Genomic DNA, 16,287 nt, shown 5'->3' on the forward strand with positions numbered 1-16,287 from the left:
GAAATATTAAACATCATAAATATTTACACGGTTAGTTGAAGCACCATTAATTTTGTGAGATAAGGCTGACCCGCTTAATGAATTCTTATCAGAAGCAGTATTCATATTCAGGACACTATAATTATGAACTGGAAGGAGTAATTTTATTTGGATGCCAAACTGTCTTACTCTCTTATTACTTGTTACTTCTCGCCGGTAGTGTCTTTGTCCTTTGTTCTGTTTCACCATCGCCGAGCAGCTTAGGTGGCGGTGGAGTTGCAGGCGTCGACGCCGACACACACGAGCGAGGTTAACGGCTGCTGTGGAGAAGGAGCGACGAATCAGGCGCATCTGAGAGAGGGAGATTCTTCTCGCCGGGTCAGGTTTCGGAGATCCGGTTATCTTCCGAGCACTGTGTCCATTGATTCAGGGGATTTGAGTTCGAAGATGCTGCCGTCCACCTCGTCAGAGCTCTTCCGGTCATCTAGTCGTGTTTGCTGAGGGAAACCCGCTGCAATGGAGGCGGCGTCCACTCTGAAGGAAATTCACCTACTTTCTGAAAACCTCCATTACTGATTCTCCCTTGTTGGCTTCCATAAATTACTGATTCTCCATTTCTGTAGCACCTTCACTACCCACGCACCTCCTCGGCTACACTCACTTTCTAACCTTCTTTTCTTTCATTTAGTTTCTCAAAGAAATGGAAGAATATTTTAACCGAGTCCATTATGGAACGGTCTTGTACACTCAAACATGTGGTACCAAAGAATCCGGTGACCAATTTGGTTTTATTCAAACGGACGAACCTAGACTCCCTATCTACTTTCACCAAAGCCACGTAAGTCGATCAAATAGACTTGAGCCATTTGATGTAGTCAAATTCAAATTGTACCAACATCCAAATTACCTTACAGAAGCGGTAGAAATTTGTTTCGAGGATGAACAAGTTTATGTCAAAGCAGAGAAACGGCTTACTTACCCACAAGATCATTGTGAAAAATGCGGTTTTGACGGCCATCTTAAAACCCTCTGCATGCCTCCCCCGGAAAGTTATCGTTTTCGATCGGAAATTGAATTATTTGAATCATAAAGACGGTTGGAGATGCATGTGTGTTGGCAGGTAAATATTAATACTTAATATTAATATTAATATTAATATTTCTAATTGTTATTATTATTATATTTTAGTTGTTATTCATGAATTACTAAAATAGTATTAGTAATAGTCATTATGCAAGCATGTGTTGTTTGTTAACTTGTTATGTGAAAAAAATAAAAATCATACAATGGTAAATGAACACAGAACTAGGATGATAGATTTACTTGGTATTATTCCTATTCAAACTTTGAACAAGTTTTTTTCTTTAGAAAAAGAAAGGGAAAAAAAAGACAATAAAAGAAACTCTTGAAAGAATACAAAGAACTGCAGTATGTGAGCATGCAGTGATTTGATTGTTATTTTGGAATATTATATGGAATCTAGCCTTTTTGACATTTTAGATTGTGATAATTCCCATATCTTGTTAAACAATCACACAAAGCTTGTTTATGTTTGTTGAAATTGCAGATCAAGGACTGAAATCGCGATTATTAAACCAAGTAGGATGTTTAGCGAACCATGTCAAGGGAGACTGCTAGTTTTATTGAATTCTCTAATCTAGCTTATATATATTGTAAGTCTCATTTAATATGTGTTCTAACTTTTAGCAAGATACTAAATATATGTATTTGGTGTATTGTTGTGTGACTGCTATTCTCAAATTTGTATCTTACTAGCCCAAAACAAAATATCATTAGTAAGTGCTTGGTACTTTTAACCAAGACCCCTTTCTTCAATTCATTAACTATCTCAAAAATGAATCCTGCAATTTTGTTCTGTTTTGCTAATAAGAAAGATATATTAAATCGGTATTGTGATCACTTGTAAAATGAGAGACAGTAAATCTTAACCATCTAAGATGTTGATTAAATATACAATAATACCATTCTAAGCTATTACGTGGTAAGCAAGACTTTAATTAGTGGTATGTATCGTCTTCATATTTTAAAATAAGGAGAGTTAGCTAATGTCATTTCAAATCTAAGGTAAAAAATAGTGTTGGTCATCTAAAATTTCTTTCAAAAAATTCCAAAAAATTTCAGATAGACAACCATATACTGGTGCATAACATTGCTTGATCAACACCCACCTGCAAAAATTAATAAAAGAATTCATATCAATTAGGCATAGTAGAAAGGGTTGCCTCATAACATTAGACACAAATTGTTGTTGATGAACTAGCTGAAAATGCAACGATGCCTCAAAAGTCATCCTCTATTTGGATTTTAGTGCCTAACAGAGTAACACCCAATGAGATGTTGCAGGCTACAAATCCTCTTAAGGCTACCTCTCTTTACATAACATGATTCAGAACCAAACAAAGGATGACATTCATGATATCACAGTCCAAATGAGAATAAAGAAATTTATAAGGAAAAACATCCTGAAATAAGTTTGAGAATAAAAGAAATTAAATACGGAAACACAACTCAGAAACTGCCAAATTGGCTAGAGTTCAGAATTAAAATCATAGAAAATCCAAAACATAAACAAATCATCATTCAAAATGTAGTTCTCTTCCCATTAGATTAGAACAAGGCAGAAGCTTACTATGTTGACATCATAATCTATTATAAGCTAGACTAGAGATTTCAAGAAAACTAACACAGTTGTCCTTGACATGAATCTATATAATATTCCAAACTAACAATCAAATCACCGAGAAGAACCTTCATCTATTCATGAATTGAAACAAGAATGGCAAATTTACTCACATCAATATGGGCCAACAATAAATAACAAAGCTACTTTAAGGCACATAAGAAAATGATGACAAAAAACAGAGAGGCAAGCCTTACCCTTGAAGCAAGCAGGCATATTTGGAACTCAAATTTGGCTGCATTTTCTTTTTCCTCTCCTTGGGACCTCGTATGCAATGGCTTCGTCACAGCGGATGCCAGGGAAAAGAGAGACACTAATCCAATCATCAAAGCCACGTTTTCTGCTGTACATGTTCATGCTAAGGACTTTCCAATCTAAGAACTCACACTCCATTGGGGACCTCACAGAGCTACGGAGGACACGGGAGGGATAGGATACAACCTTCTTTGCAATGAGCTGAAGAACCAACAGGCAGAGGACTGGGTCCTGTTTCTGTTCCTTTGCAAAGCCAGGTAACATAACAACAAAAGTGCCTTTGCCATCAAGATCAACAACAACGGGAGTTTTCTCATGAAAGAAGGATGGCATTCTATCTAAGCAGCCTTCAAGCCTTTGGAAGATAACGACACCCAATTCATCCACCTGGAAAGCGCACACCAAGTGTTTTTCTCCAATGCGTTCGCACGAAAGTGCTAGGTATTTCCCAGGATCAACCAAATCTGTAACAATACCAATAACAGAATGATGAAGAGTGAAAATTGCACATTTTACAATAAGAAAAAAGAAAAAACATGTTCAATGCACACTTCTCTAATACAAATTAACTAGAATCTTCACTCTTCATCAAAGAAATTTCCTAATAGAATACGAGTTAGGGTTTAGGGTTTATACCTGGAATATGCACCCTTGGAAGAAAGAACCGTAGCTGGCCATCGGAATCCACTGGGACACAAAAAGAACGCGTAAAACTATTGTCACCCTCACTGGTTGTCCAATGTGAGTTATGGATATCATACGAGTGGACGAAAACTCTTCCATCTTCGAAACGGATTCGGAGGTATAGCTTACCATAGAAGTCGAACCATGAACCGTCAGCAAGTGAGGAATGTGAGCGTTTGTCAGGATGACCAGGAGCATCAGGCAAGCATTCCCAAACCTTGGTCTCAGAGCGTAGAACCCAAAAATTCCGAGGAGCATCCGCGGGTACGAGACCACCCATCATTATAAAATAATAATCACTTCTGATTTTGTGAAGAGTATAGAACCCGGTAGCAATAAACTTTGGAGCATCATCCATTGATTTCGACTCCTCCACCTTCTTCTTGTCAAGGTCTAGTTCGTAGACTGTTTTGGAAGGATGGGAAGGACCATCATAATAATGATCAAATTTCATATGAGTGAGTTTGAGACCTCCAACAAGATACATCTTGGGATCCAACTCCAAAGCGTGCATGCGGGCCAGCGGAAGAACCACGCTGAAATCAAAGAGAAATGGAGGTAGATTTTCCCAATCCACAGCCTCCTCCTCCTCCTTCTCGGGTGTTATCAGTTTCATGGGGTCGATGCCGCAGATCCTTTTATGCATTAGCACCAAAAGGTGTCGTTGATTCTTCTCCGCGGCCATCCCTTTCTTCTCACACCACAAGTCAAGCAATGGCGCCAGAAAAGGGGACAAACCCTAGCTTTTAAAAAGAGAGTAACGTGGTAAGAAAAGAGAGTAAGTGTGTAACGAAGGTGTTGGGCTGTGAGCCTGGTAAGAAAAGAGAGTAACGTGGCAGAGGGTTTCATCTTTTTCTTTTAAGAAAACATTTTTATATAATTATAAAAATATTTTCAAGGTTGTAACAACTAACAAGGGGGAGAGTGTCAGAGGGGTGCATTTGGTGGTATAGATTCTTAGTTTCATATTTCATATTTGTGTTCAAGCTTTTCAGCAAGATGTATTTTGTGTATCGTTGTTTGACCGTGTTATTCTCAAATTTGTATTTTACTAACCAAAACAAAATATCATTAGTAAGTGCTTGGTAAAAGTTATAACCAAGACCTCTTTCTTCATTTCATTAACCTCCAAAATGAATCCTGCAATTTTGTTCTGTTTTGCTAATAAGAAAAATATATTAAATCACTATTGTAGTCAATTGTAAGAATGAGAAAGAATAAATCTTGACCATCTAAGATGTTGATTAAATATACAATATTACCATTCTGAACTATTATGTGGTAAGTAAATGACTTTAATTAGTGGTATGTAACCTCCTCTTGAGATTTTAAAATTGAGGAATATTAGAGAGCTAACACTTTTAGTATTAAAAAAAAAAGGAGAGTTAGCTGATGTTATTTCAAATATAAGGTAAAAATAAAGAAGTGTTGGTCATCTAAAATTACTTTTAAAAACATTCCAAAAATTTAAGATCATTAGACAACCATATCTGATTGTTTCAAAATATATTCGTGCACAACATTAGTTGATCAACAAACACCTGCAAAAGTCAATAAAAGAATTCATATCAATTAGGCATAATAAAAAGGGTTGCCTCATAGCATTAGACACAAATTGTTGTTGATGAACCTAGTTGAAAATTTAAGGATGCCTCAAAAGTCATCCTTTATTTGGATTTTAGTGCGTAGTAGAAGTAACCCCAATGATATGTTGCACTCTACAAGTCCTCAAAAGGCTACTCCTCTTTACATCACATGATTCAGAACCAAACCAAGAATGACAATCATGATTTCACAGTCCAAATAAGAATAAAGAAATGGAAAAGTCTAGGGCCAGCAACTTTTGTGTTTTTTAGCCAGCACTTAACCATCAAAATAAAAGTGAGTGATCTCTCACCATTAGATGTAATCTCACACCATTAAAAACACTATTGATGGCCAATTAATAGTTACAAAACACCAAAATTGCTGGCCTCCTAGCATTCCTCCAAAGAAATTTATAGGGAAAAACATCCTAAAATAAGTTTGAGAATAAAAGAATAATTAAATAAACACAATTCAGAAACTGACAAATTGATAGAGTTCAGAATTAAAATCATAGAAAATCCAAAACATAAACAAATCATCATCGAAAAAGTAGTGCTCTTCCCATTGGATTGGAACAATAAGGCAGAAGTTTACTATGTTGACATCATAATCTATACATAAGATAGATTAGAGATTTTAAGAAAACTAGCATAGTTGTCCTTGACATGAATCTATGTAATATTCCAAACTAACAATCAAATCACCAGGAAGAACCTTCATAAACTCATGCATTGGCAAACTTATTCACAGCAGCCGATTATGTGTGTTAATGTGTATTGGGCAAACAGAATTACAGTACAAAATGGTCAAGCACAAAAGCATTCACATTTCACAGCCAACCAATCAATATAAATAATAAAGCCGCTTTAGGGAACATAAGAAAATGATGACAAAAACATAGGCAAGCATTACCTTTTCGAAATTCAAATTTGCCTATTTCTTTTTCTCCGCCTGGGCATTCTCTTCTTCCCACTGGATGCCAGGGAAAATAAAGACAGCAAACAACTCATCTCTTATTCCCCAACTCGAGACCTCCATTCTGTACATGTGCATGCTAAGGACCTTCCAATCTAAGAACTCACACTCCGTTGGGGACCTCACAGACCTACGGAGGACCCGGGAGGGATGGTTGACAAACTTCTTTGGAACAACCTGAAGAACCAACACAAAGAGGACCTGGTCCTCTTTTTCTTCCTTTGCATAGCCAGGTAACATAACAATAAACGTGCCTTTACCATCAAGATCAACAAGCACAGGCGTTTTCTCATCATACAAGGACGGCATTCTATCTAAGCAGCCTTCAAGCCTTTGGAAGAAAAGGACACCCAATTCATCCACCTGGAATGCATATATCACTTTTTTCCCTCCAATGCGTTCGCATGAAAGTGCCAAGTATTTGCCAGGATCAACCAAATCTGTAACAATACCAATAACAGAATGATGTAGAGTGAAGAGCAAAAATTGCATATTTTACAATAAGACAAAGAAAATAATGTGCAATGCATACTTGGAGAGTAATTATGAATACCTGGAATATGCACCCTTGGAAGAAAGAACCGACGCTGGTCATCGGATGCCACTGGGACACAGAAAGAACGCGTAAAACTATTGTCACCCTCACTCGTTGTCCAATGTAGGTTATGGGTGTCATAAGAGAAGACGACAACTCTTCCATCTTCGAAACAGAGTCGGATGTATAGCTTACCATAGAAGTCGAACCATGAACTGTGATCAATTCTGGAATGGTAGCTAGGAAGATCAGGAGCATCAGGCAAGTGTTCCCAAACCTTGGTCCCAGAGCGTAGAACCCAAAAATTCTGAGTACCATTGTCGGGTAGGAAACCACCGCGACCACACATCAACATAAAATAATAATCACTTTCGATTTTGTGAAGAGTAGAGAACCCGGAAACAGATAACTCTGGAGCATCATCGATTGATTTCGACTCCTCTACCTCCTTCTTGTCAAGGTCTAGTTCGTAGACTTTATTGCAAGGAGTATAGTAAGCACCATCAAAATAATAATCATATGTGGACCTATATTTGAGACCTCCAACGAGATGAATCTTGGAATCCAACTCCAAAGCGAACGTGCGGCCCAGTGGAAGATCCATGCTGAAATCGAAGGGTAACGGAGGTAGATTTTCGCAATCCACAGCCTCCTTCTCGGGTGTTATCAGTTTCATGAGGTCGATGCCGCAGATCTTTGTACGCATTAGCACCATAAGGTATCGTTGATTCTTCTCCGCCGTCATACCTTCCTTCTCACAGCACAAGTCAATCAACGCAATTAACTGCCCCAAAAAAGGGGGGCAAACCCTACTGTAACTCGATTAACAAGGTACTACAATGCAACAATTAAAATTGAGAACTCATAAGCATGTGCAAATTCTAGGAGAGGATTCGGATTTGGCAAATCTTCTTCAAAACATATATTATATATATATATATTAATTTATCATAATTCTTCATATGTTGAGTTGGCCACAAACCATACATAATTCGAATCACACTCATTCGATTTACTGTTATTATGGACAACATACATGCATAAATCGAATCAGTTCAATTCGATTTACACGAAACCCTAGTAAATCGACTCACCCTCATTCCATTTACTACCAACCTCTTTAAATCAAACATAGCTCATTCGATTTATATAGAAATGTGGTTATAGGAGATACACAAAACGTTTTTAACTTTGGGAGATCTATGTAATTTTTTTCGATTTATAATTACGTTTTTTATGCGTAAAAGATAAATATAAAGTGGATCCTATCTTTTCTTAGACTTGGTTTGGTAAAGTCTTTTCAAGAGTAGTTTATAAAAACTAATTTTTAAAAGATAACTTTTTAAAAATTGCGACATTAATATTTAATAAATCAAATTAAAAATAATTTTCAATAAACACAAACAACATCAATTATATTTTATTAAATAACTTTTAAAATTTTAAAAATACTATAATAGACACAAATGTAAGCATTAAATTTGAAAATTAGTTAACATATGAGGTTATATTAGATTTTACAGTATTACATAAATATAAAATATCATTAGTAAGTGCTAGGTGCTTATAACCAAGTAAGACCTCTTGCTTCCATCATTACTGCCTCCAAAATGAACCCTGCATTTTTGTTCTATTTTGATAATCAAGATGTTGATTAAATATACAATATTACCATTCTAAGCTATTATGTGGTAAGTAAATAACTATATGTATCATCTTCAAATTCTAAAATTGAGAATGTTAGATGACCAACATTTTTAAGGGTAAAACAAGAGAATTAGCTAATGTTAATTCAAATGTAAGGTAAAAAAAAATAAAAAATGTTGGCCGTCCGTATCCGATTGCTTCAAAATATACTGGTGCATGACATTACTTGATCAACAAACACCTGCAAAAGTCAATAAAAGAATTCATATCAATCAAGCATAATAGAAAGGATTGCCTCATAGCATTAGACACAAATTATTGTTGAAAATTAAAGGAAGCCTCTTATTTACAAGTCCTCATAAGGATACTTCTCTTTACGTATATGTTGTGTGCAATGCTACATCAGAATTCAACACATCTTATTAAGAATATCTATGGTTACTTTACTATGGAACTCAGTATTTTGATGAATATTGGCTTTGTCCAGTAACCTTGGATCAGCAATATAATTGAAGTTTCTTTGTTTGGTGGATAGGGTTCAAAATAAGCTTGAACATGTTTTGAATTTTTGATGCACTACATATTTTAAACCTTTCTAATATTTTTATTAAACAACAAAAAGAAAAAGACTAATTTCTGCATAACATGATTCAGAACCAAACAAAGAATGACAATCATGATATTACAGTCCAAATAAGAATGAATGAAATTTATAGGAAAAAGACATCGTTTGAGAATAAAAGAGAAATTAAATAAGGAAACACAAGTAGGAAACTGACTATTGGATTCAATATAAGTATATAACACAATAGTTCAGAATTAAAATCACAGAAAATTCAATACAAAAAAATCATTAACCAAAAAGTAGTGCTCTTTCCCATTGGATTGGAAAAAAAGCAGTTTACTTTGTTGACATCGTAATAGTTGTCCTTGACATGAATCTATATAATATTCGAAACTAACAATCAAATCGTAATAGTTGTCCTTGACATGAATTGAAACAAGAATGGCATGCATTGAAAAACTTACTCACATCAATATGGGACAACAACAAAAAACAAAGCTACTTTACTTTAAGGTACATAAGACAATGATGACAAAAAACAGAGGGGCAAGCATGTTTGGAACTCAAATTTGGCTGTATTTTCTTTTCCCTCTCCTTGGAACCTCGTACACAGTGGCTTCATCGCAAGGGATGCCAGGGAAAATAGAGACAGTAGACCAATCTTTGATGACTTCCTTCATGCTGTACATGTGCATGCTAAGGACCTTCCAATCTAAGAAATTACACTCCATTGGGGAGCGCACAGATCTCCGGAGGATCCTGGAGGGATGGGATACAACCTTCTTTGCAACGACTTGAAGAACCAACATGCACAGGACTTGGTTCCAGCCCTTTGTAAAGCCAGGTAACATAACAAGAAACGTGCCTTTGCCATCAAGATCAACAAGCACAGGCGTTTTCTCACAATTGCAGGATATCATGCTATCTAACTCACGATAGAAGGATGGCATTCTATCTAAACAGCCGTCAAGCCTTTGAAAGATAAGGACACCCAATTCATCCACCTGGAAAGCACATATCACTTTTTTTCCTCCAATCCGTTCGCACGAAAGTGCCAGGTATTTGCCAGGATCAACCAGATCTGTAACAATACCAATAATAGAATGGATAATGCTATGTGAAGAGCAATGCTGAGTGAAGAGTGAAGATTGCACATTTTACAATAAGAAAAAAAAATCATATGCAATGCATACTTCTTTAATAAAAATTAACTACAATCTTTCTTCTTCATCAAAGAAATTCCCCAACAGTTGTTGAAACGAAAATATATTATGGAGAGAGTAATTATCAATTAGTGCACCCGAACAAATACCTGGAATATGCACAGTAGGATGAAAGAAGTGACACTGGCCATCGGAACCCACTGGGACACAAAAAGAACCCGTAAAACTGTTGTCACCCTCACTCTTTGTCCAGCCCTTGTGTGGGTTATCTGTGTCATAATAGTGGATAAAAACTCTTCCATCAGTCAAACAGAGTCGGAGGTATAGCTTACCATAGAAGTCGAACCATGAATTGTTAACTACCCAGGTACCCGACCACATGTCAGGATGACCAGGAGCATCAGGCAAGCATTCCCAAACCTTGGTTCCGGAGCGTAGAACCGAAAATAAATGAGGAGGATGCTCCACGGGTGCGAAACCACCCGTCTCTATGAAATAATAATCACTTCTAACTTTGTAACAAGTTGTGAACTGGGTATCAATATCCCTTGGAGCATCATCGATTGATTTCGACTCCTCCACCTCCTCCTTGTCAAGGTCTAGTTCGAAGACTTTTTTGGAAAATTGAAAAGCACCACGATGACGTGGATGATATGGGAAGTAATATTGGCGACCTCCAACGAGATGAATCTTGGAATCCAACTCCAAAGCGTACATGCAGATCCGTGGAAGATCCACGCTGAAATCAAAGGGAAACGGAGGTAGATTTTCCCAATTCACAGTCTCCTCCTCCTCGGGTGTTATCAATTTCATGGTGTCGATGCCGCAGATCCTTTCAGGCGTTAGCACCAAAAGGTATCGTTGATTCTTATCCGCCATCATCCCTTCCTTCTCACGGCACAAGTCAAGCAATGCAATTAACTGCGCCAGAAAAGGGGACAAACCCTAGCTGTAACTCAATTAACAAGGTACAAAAATAAAACAATTAAAATTGAGAAACGAGAACTCATAAGCATGGGCAAATTCTTCTTCGTAGTATATATATACTCGTAAACTTAAAGACTAGTTTTTAACGTAACGAGTAAAAGAGGGCATTATAAATTGTAACCCTAATTTAGCAGTTACAAGTAGATCATTATGCTCTGAAATTACAATCTCTTTGTCAAAATAGATTAAATAAAAGCAGGCAGAAAATTCCAGTACAAAAACATCAGGCAGAGAGAATAAACGAAGCAACCGTGGCAGAGAGCAGAGCGACGTGATCACGGCAGGTGAGGTTTTGGGTTTGGGTGAAGAGAGTAACGAAGGTGTGTAGGCTTCAGAAGAAGAGAGAGTAACGTGGAAGATTAAAAAATACAGTGAACTAAAAAAAAAAACATTTTTTATATAATTATAAAAACTTTTTAAGTGTGACTCATTTTTTATACCTTTTTTAACACTACTAATGATCTAAAAAGAAATGAATGAAAAAAACAGCATGTGGTATCAAATAGCAAATTCTAAAAAGATCACATTTTTATTGGATGGGATTGTTTTTTTTTTTAATTCATACAAAAAAAAGATTCAGTTAGATTTAAATAATGAAGAGATAGAACTTGACAACTCTAACTATAGAAAAACAGAAAGCAACGAACTTTTAATTTTTTTTAATCAAATAACTATCTCACCTAATTGGATGTTAAAAATATATTAGGGTTTAGGGTTTAGGGTTATGAGTCCTAATTATTAACTATTCTCTATTATGGAATGAGGATCAATGTGTAGAGAAAAGAGTATATTAATAAAGATATTTTTTTTCAAAATCAAAAAAGTAATTAGGCTGATAAAAAATAAAAGATTTTTAGCTAATTTGTTATCCTAAAACAATTTGGTAAAAAAAGCAAGTGGAGAGAATAGGGAAAGTATAGTAAATTAGTAATACTATGAATAATTAATAATTCAGGATCAAATATTGGTAATATTGTCAACAAAAGATTGTATAGTCAAAGGGAATCGATTTCATAAAAGATAAGAGCCGTAAGTAGAAATTTATTGAAATTCATCCTTGTTAGATCGTCAATATTATATTCAAGGTGTCTTTCGAGTATACCAAAATCAGTATAGCTATCTTTTTTCGGACACAACAACAAAATTAAAAGATTCATACTGAAATCAAGTACTAAATTCTTTCTAACTCGTTTGTTGCATCAATATAATGCACTCAATACAAAATTCCACCAAGTTTAAATGTCTAAGGAATCTTTATAGAATAAAATAAAAGTTCTCTACATGTTAAATAAAATAAATAGAAGTATTTGAATATAATTTGTAAAACAAGTATTTTATTAAAAAGTAATTATTCATATCAACATAGTTAATGTGATATCGAGAAAATCTTTAGAATTAGTTTCTCAAAAGAAAATCTTCCTTTTAAACAAATTATTATTTTTTAATTGAGTAATCTTTTCTATTTATATAATAAAATAGAACAAATTAATGACTTCTTAAAATTAATTAAAGATAGCCTTTTAATTTATTTACATCCCAAAATCCATGATCAATAATTCAATATAGCTAAAACAATAAAAAAGCCAAGGTAGAAACACAACTCAGAAACAGACTAATTGGATAGAGTTCAGAATTAAAATCATAGAAAATCATAGAAAATCCAAGACATAAAAGAAATGATCATCGAAAAAGCAGTGCTCTTCCCATTGGATTGGAACAAGAAGGCAGAAGTTTGTTGACATCACAATCTATACATAGGATAGATTAGAGATTTTAAGAAAACAAGCATAGTTGTCCTTGACATGAATCTATACAATATTCCAAACTAACAATCAAATCACCAGGAAGAACCTTCATCTATTCATGAATTGAAACAAGAATGGCTTGCATGGACAAACTTACTCACATCAATATGCGACAACAACAAATAACAAAGCTACTTTACTTTAAGGTACATAAGACAATGATGACAAAAAACAGAGAGGCAAGCATTACCTTTGAAGCAAGCAAGCATGTTTGGAACTCAAATTTGGCTGCATTTTCTTTTTCCTCTACTTGGGACCTCGTATGCAATGGCTTCGTTACAGGGGATAACTGGGAAAAGAGAGACACTAAACCAATCATCAAAGCCACGTTTTGTGCTGTACATGTTCATGCTAAGAACCTTCCAATCTAAGAAATCACACTCCATTGGGGACCTCACAGATCTATGCAGGATCCGGGGGCGATGCGATACAACCTTCTTTGCAATGAGTTGAAGAACCAACACGCAGAGAACTGGGTCCTGTCTTCGTTAATTTACAAAGCCAGGTAACATAACAAGAAACGTGCCTATAATATACTGACTAATAATTATATTCCTGCTATCAATTACATGGTTCTGAATATTTTATACATTTAATATAGCAAAAACAATCTTAAAATTATTAGCAAGAACAAAATTCCAATAAAAAGAAAAAAAAAACACACTAGAGAGCAAAATATATTAAAGACTAAATAATCTTTATATTATAACTGGTCTACATCCATCACACAAATTGTTACCTGCTGCTAACTTACAATTGAATGTATATTTATAAATAAAAACGAATAATGAAAAGCATGGCTTAAGTATTTTTGGTGGAGCTGTCTAAATATTTACACATTTGTTCTAATTTATCGTTTAGTATTTACCCATTAGAGACAAAACTAAATATATTTATTAAACAACCTCATACATAAAAAATAAATATGAGTAACACTCCAAACTAAGAACAATAAGAACAGAGACAACCTTCTTCATCTCCATCCGCAGAAGACCAGTTAGCCCTCAACGCCAAGAGCATGCCGGTGGATTGAACCTGAAAATCCCTTCGATCTCTGTGGGCCGAACAAAGTTTCGTTTTTAAGCTATTTCTAGCTGTTTTTTTTTTGTCATTTGTAGCACTTTAGATTACATGATTCAATTAATTAATTTTTTAATTTGAGAGAAGGTAAAATTCAAGAAATGAAATTTGGAACCAAAAAGTGAAGAATTAACATTACAAGTAAATATTAATTCGAGAACTCTACCACATGAGGATACAGGAGTGGTTTGGGAGACTTCTGTTGGTTATCCATAAATAGTTTAGAACCAGAGCCCGGAGAGCTATATCTAAATCCCTTGGAGGAACCAACAACATATGCGAAAAATAAATACACACTCTCCTATTTTAGCAAATAAAACAATGATACAATAACAAATATAAAAGAATAGAAGGCCGACTTTTGATGAGAACAAAGAATATCATCTAATGATAATTCACTAATTCTAGTGTGGTCATAGTGAGTGGGATTTAAAATAAAATACCAAAAAATGTTGCGTGTAATAAAATACAGTGAATAAGAAATTTTCTGTAAATATTTAGAACATTTTCATTAAATGAAATTCTAGTAAAAAGTTCTAACAAACACTTTATCAAATATGAAATCTTTTGATATTGCAAACAAATAGGATCAAGTCATCCCCTAAGACATATAATTATAGTAAATTGTTGAAATATTCAAATAACAACTCATACTAAAATCTACGTCAATCTTTCTTGAAAAAATAAATTTACTAAATAAAATAACAAATAATAATGAAATTACAATAACAATTTTTCAATATTAACAAGACATACAAAGGATAAAAAGAATAGATCGAAAAACAGTAATAAATTGTTACATTTTCCGATTCTTGTACTCTTTCTACTTATTTGTTACTGTTACAGAAATAAAATAATTATATTTACAGATAAATATAAAAAATAAATCAAAATCTAATAAAAGAATAATTCACTAATCACAATTACTTTATTAGTATCAACAGTATGACTCCAACAACTTCTTCCAAATCGTAAAACCTTGGAATATAAAGAATTTTTATACTATAGTGTAGTTAGACTAGCGTCTAGGTCTTTACAAAAATTCAACACGTTGATTAAAAAAAGATTTACCATAGCTCTTGCATGCCAACATACACCAAACTTTTACAAATCGTTATATATTATCTATTCTTTCAGAATTGATTTTTCATTGGCTGCCAAGAAAGTGATATATTGATATATTTTATTTTATATTTTTTCATTAGCAACGTTCTTACATTTTTATATATAGATTACTTACAGTAAATGTTATTTTGCATGAAAAAATTGAGTTTAGTGTGGAACTATTGTTATATAATTTAATATTAGACATAGGCCTTAAATTCCAAATTATCATAAAAGAAAAGCCGATTTACAAAATTAGACCATAAATATCAAGATATAATAAAACCATATAACAAGTTTTACTTTTTAAAGAGAAAATATAATGGAAAAAAAAAGCAAGATGGGAGACAAATATTTTGGATGAATTTGCTTGTCATAATTTCACTTTTTTTTACTGATGTAGTAAAGAAACAAATCATATAAATCTCTGTTTATTGATTTGTTTTTCTTCGTCAGTAAAAAAAAATCATAAACAAATCTATCCAAAACTTTTGCATTCCAACGTCTCTTTCCTTTCATTATATTTTCATTTTTAAGAGTAGAAGTTATTCATATTCCATCAGATCTTAATATTTAGGATTAACTTTGTAAATTAGTTTTTTCTTCGTGATAATTTGAAATTTGAAATTCATGTCTAATATTAAATTATAGAATAAAAACTCCACACGAAACTCAATGCTCTTGTTTATGCAAAACAACAATTAAAACAAATAATCTCTATATAAAAATATAACAACATTGATAATAAAAAAATATAAAATAAAAATTTGACAATATATTAATTTCACAGCGGCCAACGAAGAATCAATCCTAAAAAATAGACAATATACAGCAATAGTTAAAATTTTGATGTTTGTTGGCATGCAAAAACCATAGCAAATCTTTCTTAAACTGTGTATTAAATTTTTCTAAAAAAACTAGGCTTTGATCCAACCACACCCAAATATAAGAATTCTTTATTTTTCAAGTTTTTACGATTTGGAAGAAATTGTTGGAGTTATGCCGCTAATAATACTAATAAAATAAATATTATTAGTGAGTCTTTCTATTATTGAAATTTGATTTATTTTTATAATTCATCTATGTTTACAATTATTTTATTTTTGTAAACAACAACAACTAAGTAAAAAAATACTGTATTAGACATCAGCGAAACACTAATTTAAAAAAAATCTGTTGGCCAGATTTCTTTGAAAAACTTCATGAACTATTGTTTCGTC

General features: G+C 33.8%; 3 protein-coding genes and 3 long non-coding RNA genes across 8 annotated transcripts in view; 2 read left to right on the top strand and 4 right to left on the bottom strand.

Annotated features, from left to right (window-relative positions):
• On the top strand, window positions 425-1,740 carry LOC110269114. The gene is made up of 2 exons (XR_002358212.1): window positions 425-1,099; window positions 1,547-1,740. It is a non-coding gene; the product is annotated as an uncharacterized LOC110269114 (long non-coding RNA).
• LOC110269117 lies at window positions 1,778-5,074 on the top strand. Its single transcript, XR_002358215.1, has 2 exons — window positions 1,778-2,037; window positions 4,985-5,074. It is a non-coding gene; the product is annotated as an uncharacterized LOC110269117 (long non-coding RNA).
• LOC107626359 lies at window positions 1,919-4,454 on the bottom strand. Of its 2 annotated transcripts, XR_002358210.1 has the most exons (4): window positions 3,572-4,454; window positions 3,144-3,399; window positions 2,878-2,991; window positions 1,919-2,168 (listed from the first exon to the last, which is right to left on the bottom strand). XR_002358210.1 is itself a non-coding variant. In XM_016329228.2 (3 exons), exons 1-2 carry the CDS (start codon window positions 4,302-4,304, stop codon window positions 2,906-2,908), a joined length of 1,227 nt encoding a protein of 408 aa, XP_016184714.1. In that variant the 5' UTR covers window positions 4,305-4,449; the 3' UTR covers window positions 1,919-2,168; window positions 2,878-2,905. The 2 variants fall into 2 exon arrangements, 1 of the variants encoding a protein (XP_016184714.1); XM_016329228.2 differs by having other exon boundaries at window positions 2,878-3,399; window positions 3,572-4,449.
• Window positions 5,021-7,555, bottom strand: LOC110269112. Of its 2 annotated transcripts, XM_021116691.1 has the most exons (3): window positions 6,735-7,555; window positions 6,119-6,621; window positions 5,021-5,160 (listed from the first exon to the last, which is right to left on the bottom strand). In XM_021116691.1, the coding sequence occupies exons 1-2, from the start codon at window positions 7,459-7,461 to the stop codon at window positions 6,140-6,142; spliced, it is 1,209 nt and encodes a 402-aa protein (XP_020972350.1). In that variant the 5' UTR covers window positions 7,462-7,555; the 3' UTR covers window positions 5,021-5,160; window positions 6,119-6,139. The 2 variants fall into 2 exon arrangements, with proteins under 2 accessions (XP_020972350.1, XP_020972349.1); XM_021116690.1 differs by lacking the exon at window positions 5,021-5,160 and having other exon boundaries at window positions 5,776-6,621.
• LOC107626361 lies at window positions 8,280-13,372 on the bottom strand. The gene is made up of 5 exons (XM_021116693.1): window positions 13,340-13,372; window positions 13,074-13,187; window positions 10,241-11,012; window positions 9,475-10,009; window positions 8,280-8,610 (listed from the first exon to the last, which is right to left on the bottom strand). Exons 3-4 carry the CDS (start codon window positions 10,971-10,973, stop codon window positions 9,492-9,494), a joined length of 1,251 nt encoding a protein of 416 aa, XP_020972352.1. The 5' UTR covers window positions 10,974-11,012; window positions 13,074-13,187; window positions 13,340-13,372; the 3' UTR covers window positions 8,280-8,610; window positions 9,475-9,491.
• LOC110269115 overlaps window positions 13,839-16,287 on the bottom strand; it is a 4,028-nt gene continuing 1,579 nt past the window's right edge. The window contains exon 2 of the long non-coding RNA XR_002358213.1: window positions 13,839-14,219. This is a non-coding gene — a long non-coding RNA (uncharacterized LOC110269115). The remainder of the gene's footprint in view (window positions 14,220-16,287) is intronic.

Source organism: Arachis ipaensis, chromosome B02 (assembly GCF_000816755.2).
Source record: "Arachis ipaensis cultivar K30076 chromosome B02, Araip1.1, whole genome shotgun sequence".
NCBI lineage: Eukaryota > Viridiplantae > Streptophyta > Magnoliopsida > Fabales > Fabaceae > Arachis > Arachis ipaensis.

What these genes read in the sequence shown, in the direction of transcription:
- LOC107626359 (XM_016329228.2), bottom strand. Translation starts at nt 4,304, where the DNA reads ATGGCCGCGGAGAAGAATCAACGACACCTTTTGGTGCTAATGCATAAA. An exon ending in TCCAAGGGTGCATATTCCAG is followed by an intron (nt 3,400 to 3,571) that starts GTATAAACCCTA and finishes GTATTGTTACAG; the next exon opens with ATTTGGTTGATCCTGGGAAA.
- LOC110269112 (XM_021116691.1), bottom strand. Translation starts at nt 7,461, where the DNA reads ATGACGGCGGAGAAGAATCAACGATACCTTATGGTGCTAATGCGTACA. An exon ending in TCCAAGGGTGCATATTCCAG is followed by an intron (nt 6,622 to 6,734) that starts GTATTCATAATT and finishes GTATTGTTACAG; the next exon opens with ATTTGGTTGATCCTGGCAAA.
- LOC107626361 (XM_021116693.1), bottom strand. Translation starts at nt 10,973, where the DNA reads ATGATGGCGGATAAGAATCAACGATACCTTTTGGTGCTAACGCCTGAA. An exon ending in TCCTACTGTGCATATTCCAG is followed by an intron (nt 10,010 to 10,240) that starts GTATTTGTTCGG and finishes GTATTGTTACAG; the next exon opens with ATCTGGTTGATCCTGGCAAA.